The 23,714-nt window shown below is 38.3% G+C and overlaps 1 protein-coding gene across 1 annotated transcript in view; it reads left to right on the forward strand.

The window, feature by feature from the left end:
• ANO5 (anoctamin 5) overlaps positions 1-5,843 on the forward strand; it is a 70,849-nt gene extending 65,006 nt beyond the window's left edge. Inside the window, 4 exon segments of the mRNA NM_001168413.1 lie at positions 904-1,054; positions 1,056-1,083; positions 2,406-2,511; positions 5,622-5,843. Coding sequence (NP_001161885.1) covers positions 904-1,054; positions 1,056-1,083; positions 2,406-2,511; positions 5,622-5,843 — 507 coding nt within the window.
• Positions 5,844-23,714: the final 17,871 nt, after the last annotated feature.

Here is a 23,714-nt window from a genome sequence, read left to right on the forward strand (position 1 = left end):
TAAAAACTGCCTGTTTATTCAGTAAGTGATAGAAAACCTGAATGGACCAGTAGCTACAGATGTAATCTTAAAAGTTTTTTAAAAACCTACCACTAAAAATGTAGAAGGCAGAGCCAGATGGTTTTATTTTTTTTAAGATTTTTATTTATTATTCATGAGATACACAGAAAGAGAGAAGCAGAGACACAGGCAGAGGGAGAAGCAGGCTCCATGCAGGGAGCCTGATGTGGGACTCGATCCCAGGACTCCAGGATCACTCCCTGGGCTGAAGGCAGCGCTAAACCACTGAGCCATCTAGGGATCCCCACCAGATGGTTTTAAGTGGAATTACCTAACCTAAAAGAAATGTGCTCTTTATACTATCCCAGAGCTTAGGGAAGGATGGGAAAATACCATTCCTATAGGATCAAATACTGAAATTAATTGCAGTGACCTGTGGGAAATTTACCATGGCATGATCTTCTCTGTCTCCGTTGCCTCCCACCAGCCACCTACCAGTGTGTGCACTTGTACACGCATGCAAGGACTCATGAGCACACACTGTCCTAGCTTAAGGTGTTGGTTCAGGCAAATAAATTTGGTTAAGGACAGTAGAAATGTGCTGTGAAACAAATAATAAGAAATAACAAGGCATGGTGGAAAGAGAATAGCTTTTGGAGCTACATGCATTTAGGTTCAGTTTTCACCTAGGCCACTCTTTAGCTGGGAAATTTTGGAATACAAATCATAACACTCTGAAAGGACTATTTCATGTTTTAGAAGAGAGACTCATACATAAACGTGATTTGTAATAGCATTTTAATCATTTACATTTGCATCCCTATAGGACTGAGAGATACGCAAATCACAGATTTTAAAAACCAAATTGTTAGCTCAAGGTTTCCCTCTTGCCTTGTCTTTTAGGCTTTTATTGTTGCATTTACATCGGACATCATTCCCCGTTTAGTTTACTACTATGCCTACTCAAAGGATGCCACTGAGCCCATGAAAGGATATGTCAATGATAGCCTGTCAACATTCCTGATAGCTGATTTTCCAAACCACACTGCACCCTTGGGAAAAACGGGACTTCACCACTTGCAGGTTTCCTCTTGTTTTCTTAGCTTTTAATTTTGCTTTGTAAAATGTATTTTTTAAGTTCTCCATTTCCTCGATGTCTTTCAATGTGAAGGGTTTACTTGGGGCACTAAATATCCTGGGTAGAATGCATCAATTTTTGAATTCACTCATCATATGGATCTGATTTGGAAAAGTAGAATGTACAAAAGTAAGAGAGTATTATGGATAAAGATAATATCAATTTTGAATTGTTTCTTTTCTAAATTTACTGGAGAGATTTATTATATATGCATTTAACCTACTTGAATTTAACTATATGTTCTTAAAAAGAGATAGAGTGAGAAAAGGAGAAGTAGGATGATAAATTCACTACCCATCCCACTTAAAGGGTTTCTTCCATGCAGGGAGCATGTGATTAGATTTGTGAACTTGTTTCCACACTCAGCGTCTTATACACTGTGAGGATCTTTTTTCTCTATGATTCAAAGATTGTATATAATAAGTATATATGATATAAAAATTATATGTATACTACCTAAAGATCATAACATATATATACATATATATACACATATACATATGTAGAGAGAGTACATCAAGACCACTTAAACCTTAAATGAGCTGCTTCATCTGCAAAACAGCAAAGAGACAGCAAAATGTTGGTGGACACACAGGTAGACCAAACCATTATTAAATTTTTAGATTTGCAGATAGAGAAGTCATAGTATAGTGTGTAAGAGCATGGACAGGTGTCAGTTCTTGATTTCATCACTTCCTCTTTGGACTAAATCTCTGAAGAAATCAATGCCTAGCAACTTTGTAGAAAACAGTGAGCTTACAAAGTTGAGCACTAAGAAAAGTCCAGAAGAATAGTAAGAAAAATGAAAACAATGCAGTGTCAGATAAGCCAAAAGAAAATAGAGTTTTAAAAAAACAGAAATGGTCAACAATTTCAAGTCCCAGTCTCAAAAGACCAAAAAAGATGAGGATTAGCATATTTCCTCAGTTTAATGACAGGAGACCATGTGTTTCAGTTAAGTGTGTTAAAGAGTAGGAAGAGAGGGAGTGGAGTTTTGCTAACTCTTTTGGGAAATTTGAAGGACAGGAGAGAAGTTTCACTTGTGTCTCCTGCTGCACCAAACTACTAAATATAAGTAACATGTGGCCATGATTTTTATCTGTACAAAAAAGAAATGTATCATAATAGCAGTTACCTTCCTATGACTTTACTTTTGTAGTCAATTAAAAGTGTCTCTTACAAGAAATAATAAGAATTTGTGCTAGGTCTTCTATTTGAAGCTATAGTTAATTTTTTATTTAATTCTGTTTTTTTTTTTTTTTTTCAGGTACAGAGATTACAGATACCCTCCTGATCATGAACAGAAATATTTTCATAATATGCAGTACTGGCACGTCCTCGCTGCCAAGATGACCTTCATCATCGTTATGGAAGTAAGCTTCTCTTTAACTTGCATTCCAGTTAGTCTGTGTTTTCCCTTCAGATTTCTAAAGGTATCTTCTCAGCAGAAAAGTAGTATTATCTCAGCGAATTGTTTTGAAGGAAGGATTCATTGTCCTGAAAAGCATCTTAGGGATATTTTCAGCACAATGGATTGTTGCCTGTTAGTCACCTACTATTGTTGAAGATATAAAGGTAATAGAGAGAACAGAAAAAATACGGCCTCTTCCCTCGAGGTAGGGAAAAGGACAAGAGAACCCACTGATTTTGCTGAACAGCTATTACATACTGGTTCCAGACACTATAATAATGACCTTGTAAGTTAAACTTTATTATTCACTCTTGAAAAATGAATCTGAAAAAAAAAATGAATCTGAGACTCAACAGAATTACAGCGGGTTTAAAGATAATCAGCCAATATTGGAGCTGGGTTTCAATGCTAGGTGTATCACTCCCAAGCCCCGGCTCTGTCCACTATATTGTGTTTCCCTCTTTGTGGAATATCTAGTCTTATTAGGTTATAAGGCACACATTAAAAGAGAACAAATGCAGAGCACGGATTTGGGTAAGTTTCATAGTGTCATTCCGTATCAGAAGACGTGAGGTCCAGAAAGGGAGGGAAATAAAGGCCAGGCCCTTTCTCACTGTGCCATGAAGCTCAGTGATAGCCAAGTCTAATGCAAGCACACACAAGTTCTACGTGATGAAAAAGAGAGCAGTCTTACATATACCCCTCCCCATATTTTTCCTGTCTCTGTTTCTCTCAGTTCTGTACGACTCTATCGCTCTTCCATTCCCATATTTTCCATCATAAATTTAGATCACCTTTCAGTCTGGTCAGTTACACCAGGGCTGTCTTGATTTTTCTTTATTATTCTTATTAATGTTTTCAGTCATCCCAGGGTCTGATTCACCAGGATCCTAGAACTTCTCTTCACCTTCTCTTGTTGGAAAAACTGGATTTTCTGCAGTTTGTGTTTCTCCCATTCTTGGTTTACGAGTTTCTTTTGATGAAGTTCATTTTTCAGTAATTTTCTGAGGAAAATTACGGGTGGTCAATTGTTGAGACCTTGAATGTTGAACATTTCTTTTCTTTCCTCACAGATGAGTAAATGGTTTACAATTCAAGATTGAAAGTCATTTTCCCTGAAAATTTTTCAACCAACCTTATTTAGGTATTTCTGACATTTTTGAAGACAGTGCTCTATTTTCTGTCAGTGTTGGTGTTGTTATAAGATGCAACACCATTCCAATTCCCCAGTCTTTGTTTGTGATCTTTTTATTAATCAATATGAGTTAAGGATTCTCTCACTAGTCCTTCTTTTATGAAACATCACAAGACTGTTTCTTGTTATTGGATAATACTCGTTTTTCTGGACACCTCTCTGAGCCCTGTAAACCTGAAAACATGCCTACCCTTCAAGTTGAGGAAATTTGCTTATACATACTATTTTTTATTATGTTCTTCTTTTCTCTGTTCTGTCTTTCTGAAGATCTATTCAGGTGTTACACTTCCTGTTTTGAAATTGTAAATATTTTTTTTTCTCCTATAAGTAGATGAACTCATATTTTTGTCTCTTTTTCTTAAGATTTTATTTATTTATTCATGAGAGACAGAGAGAGAGAGAGGACAGAGACACAGGCAGAGGGAGAAGCAGGTTCCTTGCAGGGAGCCCGACGTGGGACTAGATCCCAAGACTCCAGGATCATGTCCTGAACCAAAGGCAGATGCTCAACTGCTGAGCCACCCAGTCCCATATTTTTGTCTTTTTATTCTGCTGTTCTTTTGCTCCTTTATTATCTGTCTCCTTTTAGTTTCTATTTGTCTGTTTCAATATTTTTCTTTTGCATTAAAGACTTTCTTGTGTATTTGCTGATTTTAGGCAATCTGCTCGTAGTTAAGGATGAATGAATGAAACTGATTATAGGCTTTGTGTGCGTACAGGAGGAATGTCACTTGGTGGCTTTCACCATAGAGTGATGAGGTAGTGAGGGGACCTTTTCATTTGAAACCTACAAAATTTTGGTATTTGCAGTTCTAATTTCATAGACTACTTACTTTCCCCATACAAAAGGCCTCCGAACTCCTTTCTGTGGAGCTCTTCTATGGCTGCCTGTGTTCTGAGAGCTGAGCAAGATAGAAGAAAACTCGGGATCTTAGGAGTCACTGAATTTCACTTAGTTGCCCTGTTTTCAGTTTGGTTCCTCTCCTCCATCCTCCACTGTCTCTGATGCTCCTGAGTTCACAGCTTTCTGTTTTGATTTCTGCACAAAGTAAATTAACTCAGTTGCTGCCAGGGGAAGGTTGGAGATAAATAGTACCTGGATGACGATGGAAGAGAATTCCTGAAAATTCAACTTTTCCTTTTGCCAAATGTTGGCTAATCCTCTTGTTTTCAACTCCACCCACCCACTTCAAAGTCCTTAGGACCATCTTTCCTGAGCTTTATTGAGATCTAAAACAAAGTTGGCTTTTGACTTACTGGGTTTTACTGGGTTTTACCACCATCATATCACCAATTGAAGTTTAAGTGCCAGCTTTCTTTTTCTTTTTCTTTTTTTACGATTTTTTTATTTATGTATTCATGAGAGACACAGAGAGAGAGGCAGAGACTTAGGCAGAGGGAGAACAGGCTCCCTGCAGGAAACCTGATGCAGAGCTCAATCCCAGGACCCCGGGATCACGACCTGAGCCAAAGGCAGACACTCAACCACTGAAACACCCAGGGGCCCCAAAGTGTCAGCTTTTTTTTCCCTCTCTTGAGTCTTTTACCACTGTTCCCTCCTTTCTTTTGTCTTTGTTAGTTAGACGATTTTTAAAAATCCCCTTACAAATATTTTATTAGGTTTTCAAAAGTGAGCACAGATAAAGAGCATATTTAATATTCCTGATCAACTGAAATTTCTGTAATTACACATTTTAGTATATATTTGTTTAATGTTTGTCTTTCCTGGGAAAGTTCAAGGACAGGAACGGTATCTTTTTGTTTTTTCTTCATACCTTCTGTGTTGAGCACAGTTTATTGAATGAATTTTAAGAACTTCCTGCTAAACATTTGATGGTTCTAACAGTGTTCTTGATTTTCTCTTATGTTTCTTCCAGCATGTTGTGTTTTTAGTCAAATTTTTGTTGGCCTGGATGATCCCTGATGTTCCAAAAGATGTTCTGGACAGAATTAAGCGAGAAAAGTTAATGACTATCAAGATTCTCCATGACTTTGAGCTTAATAAATTAAAAGAGAACTTGAGAATTAATTCCAGTGAACTTGCCAAACAAGTCATAATCCAGGAAAACAAAGTACAACTGGCTAAATCAGCAGTATAATCAACATAATGAGCAAGCAACTGGTTGCCTGTCTGGCTTCACAATTTTCCCTGGGTTTTGGGCCAGAGGCCAGAGGCATGTGTCAGTTTCACCCCTCCTCCTCCTCCTCCTCCTCCTCCTCCTCCTCCTCCTCCTCCTCCTTTTTTCATTCAGAGTTTCTGTACACTTTTGCAGAGGCCAAGTTCGTGAGGTTGGAAGAAAACCACTTGTCTACTTCATTGACTGAGCTCTCCCCAGATACTGTCTTCTGGAGTTCTAGAAATGATTGTGAAAGGCATGTTGAATCAGAATACTGGGAAATCATGGAATGTTGCAGTTTAGAATTAAACACTGAACTTGGGCTGTCCCATCACATTCCAGGGCATCTGCACATTTTCATGGTCTTCTGTTGGGTTGTTTTATAACTCCTTCCCATCAAGAAAAAATGTTGGGACAAAAAGAAAGGAAGTGAAGAGGCCTACTGAGCCATGTATATCCTGCCATCATAGACTATGTGAATGAAAAACCAAAATCAGATGACTTAAGAAAACTCACATCTTAAAAAAAATGTTGGATAAATATCATGGCAGGGGTTTGTTCCTGAAATCATCCTAAGTTAAACTTCCATCAGAATCCCAGATTCCCCTTCCGGGTCAAGGCAGAATTGATTTTTTTTTTCAAGAGACTGAACATTGGGGTTTCAACAAAAGACTAACAACTCTGTTCTTTAAAGACAACATTTTGGTAACAGTAGTTTCAAGGCTGGATTTCCTTATCTGGAAAACAGCATTAAGAAGTTGTTAGGTTGCTTCAGTTCTTTAAGTAAATGAAAGATGTTATAGAGAAGTCCATGTGTTTTCTTAGTAGCTAACGAATGCAGGACAATGAATATTGATTAATTTATTGACCTTAATCTGAAAAAAAAATCGTTGAATTATTTTTAAAAATCATTTTTCTTCTACAATGCGTATTTTGCATCATGAAGCCTGTTTGAGCATTATTAGCTCTTTGTATAAGTTAGGTACAAGTTATTTATGAAATTAGATTTCTCTGTTTCAGGTAATCTTGAATCTTTTAATGGGTTTACACTGTTTTTTATTGATGCATCACTTCATACAATGCTCAGTGCCTTGTCCCTATGCCTTTGACACCCAAGAAATGGTTGTGCTGTTCATCTATGTGATGTAACATCTCAAATACTAGCTTGTTTTGTCAATTTAACATCAGTCACAGAGTTTAACACCAAAAGTAGATCAACCAAATAAGAAAGGGATAATGAATTTGATAGCTAAGTAAAAAAAATAATAATAATTGCATTATTTTTCTCATACTTAGGCCTATGGCACATGTCCACCAGTTCCCCTTTCTCTTAAAAAATACTTCATATATATCTTTAACACTATAAAGTGAAAGATACCGTTCAGATATAGTACTTGCATCTCCAGCTTCAAATTATACTTCAGTTCCAAAAGAACAGTGTTTTTTTTAAGAACAGTGTTTTTTTAATTGCATACAAAAAAAGAAACTTTATCACAAGATATTTTTTAAAGTAGTTTCATTATTTGATACTAATACATTTTTGTAGAATTGCCAGTATTAAGTATTGGCACATAGTATTAACTAATGGTCAATAGTAATCATATAGAAATGAGGATTATGAATTTTATAGAACCATGAGACAGACTCCCAATATTGGGAGTAATGACTTGTCTTCCACTGGGTAGATTTTATAAAAAAAAAAAAAAACAAAAACATGTTTGTGTAATTTAAAATGATCTCATTATTGAAGAATGATTTCATAGGAGGAGGAGACCTATGTGGCTTGAGAACACCAGTCAATGTTACTACGAAATAAGCCACAGATGCAGTATCTTTGGCTTGTCATATCAAACTCTGTGTTTCTACAGTGTTGTCCCTCTGCACAGCTCATACGTATTGCTTTCTTCCTGGGTGCTAATAAAAATAGGGAATGGTGTGGAAATTGGTTTCTTGGATATAAGTTTTAGTTTGTATTTATATACCTAGAGTGTTAAAATAAATAAAGACACATTTAAGTCACAAAGCTATCTGTATACTGCAATCTTAGACCAACTCAAGTTTCAGGTTTCTAGAATGTATGGAAAAATCAGCAAAGAGGAACTAATTTTAAGACAAGCAAACAGTTCCTATGATTGGTATAGATTTCCTTTTAAAATATTATTGGCAAATACTTTGCATTCATGTTTCAGTTTTCTACCAAGAAATTTCTCCTTGTTTCTACCAAGATTTTAAAATGAAATACAAGTATTCCTCACTTTCCTAAAAACTTGCTAATCAAAATCTAAAGCCAAATTAATTCAGGTAGATTTGGCTTATCTAATTAAACTCAGGTTATTGTGGGAGGGCTGCATTAAGAGCACCTAACTACCAAATATAAGTTGATGTTTTTATCATCTGATAAAACCCATATGCATTTTCTCAGAAATGTTCCAGGACCCATTTGAGATTTTACTTGAAATAATTTTAAGTGCAAAAACAAAAAAAGAAGACATAACTCTTTCAAATGTCATCTCTAATCCTTGCCTCCATTAGTTTTCCTTTGCACACAAGAAGCAGAATCCACTTCAAAACATTTATTTTAGAGGAATCCATCAAGAAGGGGGTATCTTAATGAGATGGGACACTGTCTTATTTTTGCTGCATCTCATGATTCCTCTTGGCTTTAACATTCTTCTTCAACTAAGCTATTAAGCAAGTTATCAAGGAGAAGATGGAAAGAAGAAGATAAAGAAGAGGACAAAAGATGAAGGAAATCGAGTTTTCTCCTGAAGCTATGCATGCTTCCACCGGGAGAGGCATTTGTGAGGCAGCCTGGTGCAAATGTGGTAGTAAGAGGAGTGTCTCTCCTAGGTCATCTTAGGATGAGAGGAAAGCCAAAGAAGTTTCAATTTGAAAACTGTCACATGTCAAAAGAAAACTTTGATTCCAAAGTGCTTTTGTACTGTCCGGTGCTATGTGTAGCCCTGAATCTCTGCTGATTGCCTCCAGTTGAGGGTGAAGAGTTTGTACTGCTCGCTCAAAAGGGGAATCTGTTGTTTTGAAAGACCCTCTCTTTAATAGTTGTTTTTTTTAACTAGCAATAGTTACTATGTTGTCGAAGAATGTTAATAAGGAAAAGAGCATTTCCAGAAGTACCCATTGACTAGTCTTTGAAGTCTACTACCATGATTCACTATAACTATTATGTTATCCTTTTTCTAAACAAATTTTTACTCTTCTGCTTTATGTGTGATAACTCAAGTATGTCAATTATTCCAGCATTATGTAAAAATTCATGAGAATATTAAAAAGAATAGCACGGCTCAATGTATATGAGATACCTTTTTCCATCCCCCCAAAATATCTGACTAGAAATGTCTTCCCTATGAGTGATTTTGTGCCATGGCATTAACCAAGAAAATAAGTCCTCCTTTTTCTTTTCTTTCTTTTGTTTTTTTTCCCTCCGCCAAGGAGATGTGTATGGGGTTATGCAGGAAAAGTTGCTCTTTAGTAACATGTACATAAATCTCAAGAGATTCAGACTCATGCCATGAATAAAGTAATACTTTGACATGAATTCAGTTTATTCTTACAGTAAAATGTTGAAATAATTTGTCTGAATTATAGCACTCTAAGAGGTTTTTAAGCCTCTTTTTGTTTAGAAGCATTAAATGCATTATGTGTAACATGTTTAATTCACCAGATTACATGTTTGTCACATTTAAAGATGCAAATTCCTCAAAGTAAGAGACTGCATGGTCCAGAAAACTTGGAGAAAGCTGTACTTTCATTTTTTGCCTTTTTTTTTTTTTTTTTTTTTTTTACTTTGGAAGGTTGATAAAGGTGAACAGAAAGCCCCAGGGAGGAAAATAGTTTGTTGAGATATATTCAAAATAAAATCTCATCTTTCTGAACAAGAAACCCACAACCATGTGCACTGGAATTATCTGGGATATTTGTGAGAAATGCATAACCCTTGGTCCTATCCCAGATCTCTAGGAACAAAATCTTTGGGAGAGGAACTCTAAAAAATCTCTCAGGTTACATTTTTGTGGGTATGAGTCTCAAGAATTTCCTAAGAATGCCAAATTCCCTAGCCTAAAGCACTTTTTTCATAACAACTCTCAAACTTGTCATTCCAGCTCCTCAAGGACATGTGTCAAGGCATATAGACTCAGGATTTCCAAGTTTGTATAACTGTTCTAATTCTGCAGTGTGCAGAAGTAGTCCAAATCTTATATGTTAAAACTACAAGCCCTAAACTTGTAGTTTCTACTTAATTAAAAAAAAGAGAAAGAGGATGAAATAAAATATATTTGCTTTTACCAGTATATTCAAGAAAAGTGCATACTGGCTAGAAATTAAGGTGAATACATCACATTCTATGTATGAAAGACACATTGTAGGTTGGAGGAATACACAGATTTTCAGGATTTAATCAGGACAAAATATTGTAAAGAATTTGATATAGGAAATAGGCCTTTTGAAACTGGAAGAAAGTGGGGAGCAATGGTTTGGAAGAGAGATTTGGAGGGTCAGAGAAAGGAAGTATTCACTTCTCCTGGAACACTCTATTGGTGGACAAATTAAAGGACGTTCTGGATATTCAGCGGCTAAAATGAGACTGGGAAGGAGGACAAATGACGAAGCCTTTGGAAAGCCGTTGCTTCTGTATAGCGACTTCTTTGAGTTTGTAGCCCAGCTTCCCTGCTGGTCAGGAAGATGGGGACATGAAATGGCAAAGAGTGAGACAAGATTCCTGTCTGTGTCCCTCATCTATGGGGCGCAAAGACCTCCAGAGAGAAATAGCAGCAACTTCATTTCTGTCTCTTTTGCAAATCTAACTGGACACCGTATAAGGAAAAGACTTCTGGGAATTATAGCTCCAGCTTAACCAAAACTACCATATAAACAAAATTTTACCAGGCTAATGAAACTTGATCATTTGAACAATGTGATTAAAAAAAATGGAGCCAATTTGCCTTCATAAAATGCTACATTCAATAACTAAGAATAGAAATTTTTTTCACGTATGTTCTAAACATTTACAAAATCTGACCAAATGCAAGGCCATTAGAAAAGCTTAGAAAATTTCGAGGGACTAAAATCAGTCAGAAGGTGATTTTTTTCTGTCTACAATAAAATGAAACTAGAAAATAATAAGATAACTAAGAAATTATGTGATCGATTTTGAAATAACCAATAAATCAAAAATATAATTTAATTACATGGGACCAAAAGTACTGAGCAGCTCAAATTTTGTGATTGTACTAAATACTTGTGGGTTGCTTTTAGGGGAAGTGTACAGCCTTCAGTTAGGCTATTCAAACAGAACGAAATGAAAATAGGCTAAGCATCCAAAGAAGTTAGAGAACAGCGATGTAAACAGAAAGGAAAAGGAAGGAGAAATGAATCTAAGAGGAGAAATTAAAGCTTACAGAAAACATTGTTAATGGGAACACGTTGGACTCACCCCTTTAATAATCAGCAAAAAGAAATAACACTTCAGTAATAATTGCCTGGGTTCTGTTCAGATCATGGAAGCTCTGAGAGCAACTAGAAAAATTGGGTAAAATGTTTTAAAAGTTGAAAATACTAGAAAATTACTAAATGGGGACTTGTAGCCTTTTGGAATCAGTATCCAGGAAAGGGGAGAAAAACATGGTGAGTGAGGTAAGCCTGTGTTTGTGATGATTTTTCTTCTTGAGGGAATTGGAAATTCCAAAAGCAAAAGTAATAGCTGAAAGGGAGAAAAGCTGAGCTGAGCATTCGACAGATTTCGGGCTTAGGGAAAATATTGAAGTTCCAGGGACACCAAGGATAAGTAGCCAGGGTAAAATCCCAAGGCTATCTGTTGAGACTTTATATATAAGGACACAGAAAGGTTGAAAAGCACAGAGTGGAAAGAAAAGATACTCCATGGAAACAGTAACTTAAATGAAATAATACAGATCTATACAAGTATCAGGCAAAGTAGAGAGTGAGGCAAGATGCAATAAAGAGTTTGAGATATTTTATAATGAAAAAAAGTTAATTTTAAAAAGAATACCTAGCTATTCTAAAGATGTATATCTAATAACATACAAGAAAATATATTTTTAAAATGTTGGTAGAATTAAAAGGGATAATAAATCCACAACCATGTTAACACACTCTCATAACTGAGAGTAAGTGGGAAAAAGAAAATGCAACAAGAATATGGAATATTTAACAATGCAATCAACATGAGAACTGATATATAGATAAAATTACATCAAAAATAGCAAAATACACATTCTTTTCAGGTGCACATGAAACATTTACTAAAATGGAATGTATCCTGGACCATAAAGCAAATACAATTTCAGAGGACAGAAATCGTATATTTTCTGACCATAGTGGGTTAAACTAGACCTCAGCAACAGAAAGATAATTAGAAAAATTTAAAAATATCTGGAAATTAAGTAACACAGTTCTCAATGCCATATGGATTAGAGGAGAAATCTCAGTGGATATCAGATAACATTTTTAAATGAAAATGAATATTGAAATGATTAGTGGGAAGCAGCTAAATCACTGTTTTAAGAAAAAACATCTGGATCTTAACGCATATATTAGATGAAATTATGAAAATAGATTAAGCTTCTATCTCAAATATATAGGAAGAAAATTAGCATAAATCCAAAGAATGGATAAAAGAGCACATAATAAAAATAGAAAGCAAGCATGCAATAGAGAAAATTAACAAAAACAAAAGTTCATTCTTTGGAAAAGCTAACAAAATGCCTAGCGAGAAATGATCAAGAGAAAGAGAAATCACAAATTACCCAAATCAGGAGAATATCTTCATGGCTGGGGACAGGCAACACAATAACCATTAAAGAAACGATAGATACACTAACTTCTTTAAAACTAGGAAGTTCTATTCAATAAAAGACAACATTAAGAGTGTGAAAATATATGCCACAGATAAAGAAAAAGCCATTTCCAAAATGGCTCATACCCAAAATATATGAATAAGTTCTGTAAATGAAATAAAAAAGAGAGCCCAAGCAAAAGGCCTTAAATAGACATTTTCAAAAGAAGTCCAAATTACCAGTGAACTATGGAAAAGTAAATAGCATCATTAGTTGTAAGAGGGATGCCAGTTAGACCAGGACACCCCTACCTGAATGGCAAATATGAAATGACTGACAATACATAGTGTTAGAAAGGAGAGAAGCCAGGGGAATTCTCATCCACTGCTGATGGAACTGAAAATTATTACCAACACTTTGAAAATTGATATGAGCTACTAAGTCTAAGCATTAGTTTACCCTATGACTGAACAACTTTTAAATACTCAACTCCATCAGAAGACATGTAAAGAATATCCATAGCAGCTTTACTTACTATATTCCAAGCTATCTCCAATCTGAAAATCCAACTACAATGCGATAATTGGGTTGTGCTATATTAATTAAATAGAATGCTAACTGCAGTGAAATAATGAAGTATCATGATTAAATTTCATAGAGGCAGAAAAGAAGCTCAACACAAAGGAGTATATTTGCATGTACATGTTTTTGATGTGCCTAAAGTTAAGAAATATGGCGAAATGAACCTATGACAGTAAAGGTCAGAATAATGGTTACTTCTGGGGAGAGTTGTCGTTTGGAAGGATACATGAAGGAATTTCCTGTGCCACTGAAAATGTTTTATATTTTTGTTTGAGTTGTGGCTACACAGGTACGTAAATAACTCTGAATTCATTAGACCGTACATATCTGTTCACTGTACTCTATGAATATTATGCATCAATAAAAAGTTGAAATTATAACCATGGTATAGGAGAAGGTATTTACAACAATGTGTATTTCTGACAAAGACCTATCCACAATATTTTTGGAAACTGCTACAGATTTATAAGCTAGACAACCTATTATTGTAAAATGGCTAGGAGGCTTGAACACACAATATTAAAAAAAAATTTCCAAATGGCCAATACATAATGAAGTTGACAAAGTGCTCAGCTTCATTAATATGCAGGAAAATTGGTGTGCAGGCAATATCTCTCCTGATCGTAGATGTAAAAATTCAGGGATCCCTGGGTGGCCCAGCGGTTTATCGCCTGCCTTTGGCCCGGGGCGCGATCCTGGAGTCCCGGGATCGAGTCCCACTTCGGGCTCCTGGCATGGAGCCTGCTTCTCCCTCCTCCTGTGTCTCTACTTCTCTCTCTCTCTGTCTATGATAAATAAATAAGTAAATCTTAAAAAAAAAAGTTGTAAAAATTCTCAACAAGATATTAAATCCAACAATGCAGGAAAAGAATTATTCACCACAGCTAAATGGCACTCATCCCAGGAATGCTAGGCTGGCCTAGTCTTCACAGTCAATTAGTTGATCCATCAGACCAACAAGTTAATGAAGAAAAATCACACAATCATATCAGTAGAAAAGGAATTTGACAAAATCCAACACCCATTCATAATATTAAAAAAAGTTCAGAAAACTACTTATTTCATCTCAAAATGGACTATGAAATCATTTTCAAAGTTTTGATAATGGCATTATTGCTATAATTTTGAGAGTATGTATCTTTTAAAGAAGCATCCTAAATATATGTGGCTGAAGTGGCATAGTGATTATATCCTCAAAATAATTCCTGATGGGGAGGGGAAGTTAAACGGGAGGAGATATAAACCCAGGCTGCCAGGTGTTCACATTTGTTCTAGTTCAGTCATGGGGACATACAGGTTTTAAGATCTATCCTTTCTATTTTTGTGTATGCCTGAAATTTTTCACAGTTAACAGTCAAAAACAACAAACTACAAACTGACCAGCAATGTAACTCTAGAAATTGAAACAAACAAACAAACAAAAAACCTTGTAAACTGCAGATAGAGGAATTTGTGTAGAAATTTGATAGTTCAGGTATATTCTTTTCACCGGAGCACTGTTTATAATAAGCAAGTGTTGGAAATAACCTGAAAGTAATTAGTCAAAATAAGCGAACATTTGGGAGATAGCACAGTCTATTTGTTAAAATTAAATGGAGAGTCTGCTAAACAGCCGTTCCATTTGTACACAGTTGAGTTCACCATGTAACTCAGGTGGGAAACAGAGGTTAAGCCAGGAGAGTAGGATTTTTGTGTGGGAATCCTCTTACCTTGGTCGCCGCCTGCTGGTAGCAAGGAGAAATAGAATTTTTAACCATCACCCGGTTGCCAAGTTAGTGGGATCCACAGAAGTAGACAGTGTGCTTAGGTTCATCTCAGTCACCCCCAGATAAAGATGCTCAGCCCTCAGGGAGCTTACCTTCCCTCTCCTACAGCAAAGATGGGGCTGCGATTTATTAGTGGAGGGAAACGGAGAAGGGTCCCTGGTCCCCACTGATTTTGGAAGGTGTGTGTGGGCACCATTCCCCACCGTTCTCTGGAAGATGGCCCTGTGGGTCTGGCCCCTGAGAGCCCTGGTGGCATCCTATGGCAAGTCGACCTGTGACATTGGCTTGGATGATACACCTCAGGGGGAACAACTACCTTACCCCTGCCAGCTAGCTCTATTTGTCCTCAGGTTTTCCTAGCTAGCTGCCTCCCAATTCATGTCATGGCCCCATCTAGCCCCCTGGCCCAGTGGCCTGCTAGCAACCTCTGCTGGGGGTCTTCCAAGTGCACTAAGTGGCAGTTTTGTGGATTATCAGCTTAGGACCCACCATGCACAAAAAGTGAAGGAGGCTTGAGGAGGACAACTGGGTATCTGGCCTGATGACGCCCATCCATGCTTTGTTACGTTAGGCTGGTCCGTCTTAGCGCAGAGTCCTCTGTCTACCTTCCTAGTTTCCCCCCTTGAGACCTCAACCGGGTATCAGGCACGTGCTTCCTGCCTGCAGTGTCCCCCCTGCTTGGTGCAGGGAATGCAGTAAGGATGAAGATGTGATTGCAAGGAGGGAGAAGAGGAGACAGAGAACAAAACCGGGCTTATCAGGGGGCTACCATTATAGGGAAACTAGAGCTCGGCCTTACTGAGCATCCCCACAGACCCTGTTGGAAACAAAGTTCAGAATTCTTACACTGAGGGAGGGACAAGAAGGGGTCTTGATCCACCAACTCCCATCATTCACTGATTAAAGGTTGCTTCCAGGAAGGAGTCTTGTGAAGTTTTCCACCTGTCGTCACAAGCCAAGAACACTCCAGCAGCCAGGAAAATCATTCTGATTAAGGGAAAGAGATGCAGGCACTTGGGGGTGGAATGGCCACTGTCTTTATGGAACTTGTCTGCCGAAGCCGCAGTAAACTCTAGGTGAGTGAGGGGCAATGCGTAGGGTTCCATTGGCATCTGCTTACCCCCTCCCACCCCCCTCACCTTATTAGAATGCACATTCCTCTCTGGGCTGAAGGGGAAATTGAAGTTCATGTCTAATTAACATGCTTTCCTCTTTTTGATTTCATCTTGCTGTCACCATCCTCCAAAGCAGTGAGATTTCCCATTTGTCATACATTGCTTTTCCCCAGTACTAAATCATTTTTGTGTAAGATTTTTTAAATAGCAAACGGAGATATTTTTTTCTCTGTACTGAAAGAACTCTCTGGGTGACACTTCTAAGCTTAGCTCTTGGTTTGCAAATGGAAGCCAAATGCATTAAAAAAAAAACAGATTTACTGAAATATAAATACATATAAATACATTGTATATAATTCAGTCATTTAAAATGTACAATTCAGGGACGCCTGGGTGGCTCAGAAGTTGAGTGCCTGCCTTCAGCTCAGGGCGTGATCCCGGGGTTCTGGGATCGAGTCCCACATCGGGTTCCTTGCATGGAAACTGCTTCTCCCTCTGCCTGTGTCTCCGCCTCTCTCTGTGTGTCTCTCATGAATAAATAAATAAAATCTTTTTAAAAATAAAAAAAAATTAAAAATGTACAATTCAGTGGATTTTGGTCTATTTGCAGATACATGATAATGAAATAATTCCCTAAACGTCAATTTATTGCTACTGTGAACTGAAGGATGGGCAGGTGAGGGAGAGGAGTAATTATCAGCACCACTAGTCAGGACTTCATGCTAGAGGACTCGCATAAGTGAGAATTAAATTCCAATGTAATACTCATGTATTATTAAGACCCTGTGAAGTGCCCTTCTGCTTCTGGCGAATCAGAGTAACTGGTCCTGGACTTGCCCCCGAAGAGTAGATAACTGGACCTCATTGGCTTGGGCTTCTAGAGAGAAGGGAAAGGAATGAGGAGAACTCTCCTATCACTTGGCTCTTTGCCTGGAGGCACTTTCAAGGCTGAATAGTAGGGAAAGGAGGCCCAAGCAGGGACGGGCTTGTTGACTGGAGGGGACAGATCCTGGAGCTCAGGGAACTTAGGAGCCAGGTGTTTGCAGGACAGACTATTGGAAAGGAAGGACCTATGTAGAGCAGGAGCTCCAGAAATGTGCATGGGAATTCCCTTGATTCTCTTGCCAACTGCTAAACTCTGTGTGAGGCCAAGCGAATGACTTCCAGATGCTATCAGCTGAACAGTTCTCGAAGCTCCTGTTGGTTCTGAAAGGCAGAGTTCTGGGGAAAGGCAGAGTTCTGACTACATATGGTGGAAAAAACAACATGTGAACACCTGTGATGATCCGTAGAGATCCTAGAAAGGCCACAGCTCAGTATGACACCTTAGAGTTGTCTCATGTGAGAGAGATTTAAACTAGCCTTAGAGTATAGGCTACTCTTAAGGCACCTTAAGAATGCTTAAAAAGAAGTCATGAAAGAATCAGATGGGTTCATAATAATATCACTGCATTTCAAAAACAGTTTTCAAAGGAAGAAAGAAAAATCCAGACATGCAACGGTGTGACATTTACAAAGCTCAGCATATAATAAAAAAATTATTAGACACGTAGTGAAGTGGGAAACTATGATCCATAACAAGAAGTCAATACTCAGCACAAACAGATGCAGAAGGGACAGAGATGATTAAATTATTGGCCATTGACTTTATTTTTTTTTTAAATTATTGGCCATTGACTTTAAATTGGCTAATATCTCCATATCTAGTATCTATCTGTCTATCCAAGGACTTAAAGGAGAGGTTGCTTCCAACTCATTTTTTGAGGCCAGCATTACTCTGCAAAATCAAAAGGAAATGTTAAAAGAAAGCAAAAGCACAGGCTTATATTCCTTACAAAAATAGAAACAAAAATCTTTAAATTGATGCTAGCAAACCAAATCAGCAACATACAAATATTACAATACATCATGACCAAATGGGGTTTATCCCAAAGTGGCAAAGCAAAGTTGGTTTCATATTTAAAAGTTCATTGAAATAATTAGCCACATTTAAAGAATAAGGGAGAAAAATCATGCAATCTCATTGCTTAAATTTTTGGAGGGGAAAAAAAAAAACAATTCAACACCCATTCATGACAAAAACTCTCAGCAAACTGGTAATGAGAGAGAATTTTTACAATTTGATAAAGGGAATTAACAAAAAACTACATTAACATCAGACCTGGGGAAATTTGGGGGAACAAAACCAGGGTTTTTGCTTTAATCCACTTCTATTCAACATGCTGAAGGTCCTAATCAGGGCAATAAGGCAATAAAAAAAATAAATGAAGGGCATAGAGATTGGAAAGGAAATAATAAAGCTGTATTTATTTGTGGATGGCATGACTGTGTATGTAGAACTTTTTAACGAATATGCAAAAAGGATAGTAGAATCAATAGTTGAATGTTGCAAGGTTATAGAATAGAAGGTCAATACACAAAAATCAATTTTACTGAATAGTTGGAAAGTGACTAAATAATCTTCAAGTTCTAAAATTATGTGTCTCACCAAAAAAAAAAAAATTATCATTGTTTCAGCTCCCTCTATTTAAGGACATATAAGTGACTTCAGCCATCAAACTGTCAGCCCTAAAGAGTAGATTTAAAACCTCTGTGATTCATGACTCCTTTAAAAAAAAAAAAGTGACATTTCCATCTGAATTTTAAACCGGGTCAGTCCGATGGCAAAACTATACCACTAAATTGCTTCTATTGCTGTAAAGACAAGGGCAGAAATAATACTGCATGCTCTTCGGTGGGCATCTGGATTCCGGAAGACCAATTTATTCTTAGGGTAGTGAATAATCAAAATTTGAAAGCTGCCGTTTTGTGTCCACACAGCGTTGTTGTTGTTGTTTCCCTCCACTGTAGAGAAGCACATTAAAAGCTGCAGAGTCTGGGTGAGTTTCTGTGCCTCCTTCCACTGAAGTGTTATTGCGTCCAGCCTCGCGTTACAATAAAGAACTAGACTTGCTTAGTCTGATCTTTTTCACTGCCCTTCCAGAGGTCTTTCTCCACCTCCCAAAGACCACCCTCGGGCTAGAAAGAAATTGGATTCTCTGAACCTTTTTTTTTTTTCTTCTTCTTCTTCTTCTTTTTTTTTTTTTTTTTAAATTCTGGTTCTAAATGGGATTGTAACGGCTATAGGAAAGAAAATTATCCAGGGTCAGTGGTGTTCAGCAGCTCTTCCCTTGGGCTTTCTAGCTCCTTTCCTTAGAGAAAATCTCTAATGAGGACAAGGTCACTGGAAACTATTGAATTGCCACACTGCTCTGTGGCACAGAATGTATTCCTAGATTTGACCCATAACCTGGCTCATGGCTCTTTTTTTTTTTTTTTTTTCATTTAACCAACTAAAATGCCAGGAACTGAAAACAAAACTCCAATTAGTAATTTTTAAGCACTTAGCATGTGAGAGACACTGTGAGCTATGGGTTTTATGCACAGGATCTCATTTAATCCGCACAACTGCTTGGGCTAAGTCATGATGTTAAAGCCACTTCCCGTAAGGAAACAGACTTGCACAGATGGAGGAACTTGGGCAAGGAGGAAGGGTGAAGGGGCCAGGATCTCGTCCCAGGCCATCTGAGTCCCTATCAAAGTGGACAGAGTTCTTGTCCCTGTGGAGTGTCTACTTCCGGGGGGGGAGCCAGGTATCAAATGTTAATTCCCTAAAGTGCATTCAATTATTGTTTGTAATAATAGTTCATCATTGTATGATTAGGATAAGGACTGAAAGAAGGACTATGGAGGACGATCAGAGCTCACTGAGGATATCGGAGAATGAAGGTTTTCAGCAGAGACACGAATGTTTAGAGGTTAATCAGTTAAAAAGTGGGGGGTGAGCTTTCCAGGCTGAGAGATGTGCTCTGTAAAACTGAAAAAAAAATAAATAAAAGAAGAAGCCAACATTAAGCCCTTTGTAAGGATTACTTCTTTTAATTCATGCAGAAACTCTTTAAGGTAGATATTATTACTATCCTCATTTCCCTGATGCAGAAACGGAAACCGGGTATAGTTAAGTAATAAAACCGAAGCCACACTCCCTGTAAAGAGGCAAGGCCTGGGCCAGCGCAGCGTAGTTTTAAAATTTAAATTCTTAATTGCAATTTGTTATAAGAAAGAAGGAGCTCTTGGACTTACTTGTAGTGGATTGAATAGTGTCTCCTCCAAATTCATGTCTACCTGAACCTCAGGATGTGATCTTAGTTGGGCCTCGAGATAAAACATTCTGAATTTAGAGTGGGTCCTAAGTCCAATGATCAGAGTCCTTCTAAGAAGAGGGGACACGGAGACACAGAGAAGAAAGCAATTCGTAAAGACAGAGGCAGAGATTGAAATGACCCATCATCTACAGGCTAAGAGAGGACGAGGATTGCCACCAAACACTCCAAGTTAGGAGACAGACATGAGATGATTTCTCCCTCCTGGAAGGAACCAACCCTACTGACATCCTGAATTTAGACTTCTAGCTTCCTGAGCTGTGAGAGAATAAATTTCTGTTATTTTCAACCACCCCCGGTATGTGGTCACTCATGATAGCCCGAGGAAACTAATACAGTACCCTTTGCCACAAGCAGAACCGAGTAATAAAGTTGAGGAGGATGTATTTATTCAATCTTATTTACTGTTTCCCTGGCAGGCAAGAGTAATGGAAAATGAACATAATGCAAATATGAACCCCATTTTCAAAGACCACAGGGTTGAAAATGACATTTCACCTAAGAGTTTTATTTTTTTTTATTGGAGTTCAATTTGCCAACATATATCATAACAGCCAGTGCTTATCCCACCAAGTGCTCCGCTCAGTGCCCATCACCCAGTCCCCCAACCTCCTGCCCACCTCCCTTTCCACTACCCCTTGTTCATTTCCCAGAGTTAGGAGTTGCTCATATTTTGTCACCCTCATTGATATTTTCACTCATTTTCTCTCCTTTCCCCTTTATTCCCTTTCACTAATTTTTATATTCCCCAAATGAATGAAACCATATAATGTTTGTCCTTTTCCGATTGACTTACTTCCCTCAGCATAATAGCCTCCAGGTCCCTCCATGTCAAAGCAAATGGTGGGTATTTGTCATTTCTAATGACTGAGGAATATCCCACTGTATACGTGGCCCACAGCTTCTTTATCCATCATCTGTCGGTGGACACTGAGGCTCCTTCCACAGTTTGGCTATTGTGGACATTGCTGCTGTGAACATCGGGGTGCAGGTGTCCTGCCATTTCACTGCATCTGTATCTTTGGGGTAAATCCCCAGCAGTGCGATTGCTGGGTCATAGGGCAGGTCTATCTTTAACTCTTTGAGGAACCTCCACACAGTTTTCCAGAGTGGCTGCACCAGGTCACCTTCCCACCAACAGTGCAGAGGGTTCCCCTTTCTCCACATCCTCTCCAACATCTGTGGTTCCTGCCTTGTTATTTTTCCCCATTCTCACTGGCGTGAGGTGGGATCTCACTGTGGTTTTGATTTCACCTAAAAGTTTTAGATAAATCATCATCATATTAATGATCACTCTCATATGCCAGGCGCTATGAGAGGTGGCTAATGTGCATTATTTAATTTAATTAGCAAAAGATAGATATAACTCATTCCATTTAACAGATAATGAAACTGACGTTCGATGAGTTTTAATTTTCTTCTTCACGGTTGTTCATTTCTTCCAATGACAGAGCTGGATCTCACTTTCCAGGGAGGGGATAAAGAAAGGAACCTCATTAAAGAGCATGCATTTGATTGGGGTCTGGAATGATGATCCATGCAGGGCACTGGTAAATGGAGGCAAGGGCAATGGCATTATGGGTGAGTGGGAGTGAGCCAGAGGAGCAAGAAGTGGGGCTTTTGTGGGTAATACAGGCTCCAATTTGTTGGAGCATGTAGAACACTGAAAAGGAAAAGTGGGAAATCAAATGGGAATGGCAGATACAGACCAGCTATTGACCAACGAGCAGATGTCAGAAGGAACTGTGAAATGATTCTTGAGAGAGATGGAAGTTCTGAAAGATTTTGCAAAAACAAGTGGCAAGATCTGAGTGTTGCTTCAGGCAGATAAATCCCACAGGGATGTGAAATATGGATTGGAGCCTGGAAGAGACTGGTGACCAGGAATCCATTTAGGAGCCAAATGTCATAAGAGAGGACAAAATCCATTCACTTTCTTCAGAAAACAACACTAAATTCAAACAGCAATTACTCATTTATTCAAAAATACCTGCTGGGGGACCCTGGGTGGCTCAGTGGTTGAGCGTCTGCCTTTGGCTCAGGTAATGATCCTGGGGTCCTGGGATGGAGCCCTGCATCAGACTCTCCAAGGGGAGACTGTGTCTCCCTCTGCCTTTGTCCCTGCCTCTCATGAATAAATAAATAACATCTTAAAAAAATATCTGCTGAACCTTTCTGTGTTATCCAGACAGTGTTTTGTCTCTATGACAATGTCCCGGTTTTCTGTCCTAACTGAAAGGGAAATGGTCACAGTGTCTGGAACCCAGATATCTTGCAAGTGAAGAAGGATGTCCTCAAATTTCTTGCAGCAGGAAACTGCATCGGCGGCACCAACACTGATTTGCAAACAACCATATACTTACAGAAGGAAATTTGTGATACAATGGCATCGACCCCATAAATCTGAAGAGCACCTGGAAGCAGCTTCTGCTGATGGCTCACGCCATTGTTGCCATTGAAAATGTGGCTGATGTCAGTGTCACATCCTCCAGGAATGCTGGCCATGGAGATGGGCTGATGTTTGCTGCTGCTGCCAGAACCACTCTTACTATTGGTTGCTTGGCTTCTGGAACCTTCACTAACCAGATCCAGGAGGCTTCCCAGGAGCCACATATTCTGATGCTTACTGATCCTAAGGATGACACCAGCCTCTCAAAGACATGTCTTATGCCAACCTGTCTCCATGGCTCTATGCAACACAGACTGCCCTAGGTGGACATGTCATTCTGTACAACAGCAGGGGTTCTGATGTGATAAATGTCGACCTAGAAGTTTCAAGAATGTGTGGTGCCGTGTAAGAACCCATGGGAGGTCATGCCTGACTTTAATTCTCTAGAAATCCTGGAGAGAATGAAAAGGAAGATCAAGTTGATGCTGAAAAGGCTGTGACCAAGAAGGTGTTTCAAGGGGGGTAGACTGCTCTAGCTCCTGAGTTGACTGCTACTCCGCCTGAGGTCTGAAGGCCTGCAGGTGCTCAGTGTGCTTATCCAGTAGTTCCCTGGTGAGGACTGGAGCGCTCAGCCTGCCCTTGAGACTGAAACAAGTCATGAATGGATAGGGATGGCCATCAAGTGGTCTCAAGCTGTTCTTCCATAGGCTCTAATGCAGAAAAATGAAAATAAGGTTGACTGAAAATAAACGTGTTTTCCAAAAACGACAGATAACAGGAACAACAACAACAAAAACCTATTAAGGACCTTCTTCATAGCAGGAGTATTCTGGGTGCCCAGGATAGAATTGAAAGTAAAATAGGCACATTTTCTGCCATTCAGGAGTTTTCTCTAGCTGACTTAGCAATGGGCAACAAGACAAAGAACCAATGGATAGTGTGGCAGGCAAGTCCAAAGATGTTCTCATCAAAATTCACAGAATC

This window comes from Canis lupus, chromosome 21 (genome assembly GCF_011100685.1).
Source record: "Canis lupus familiaris isolate Mischka breed German Shepherd chromosome 21, alternate assembly UU_Cfam_GSD_1.0, whole genome shotgun sequence".
Classification (NCBI taxonomy): Eukaryota; Metazoa; Chordata; class Mammalia; order Carnivora; family Canidae; genus Canis; species Canis lupus.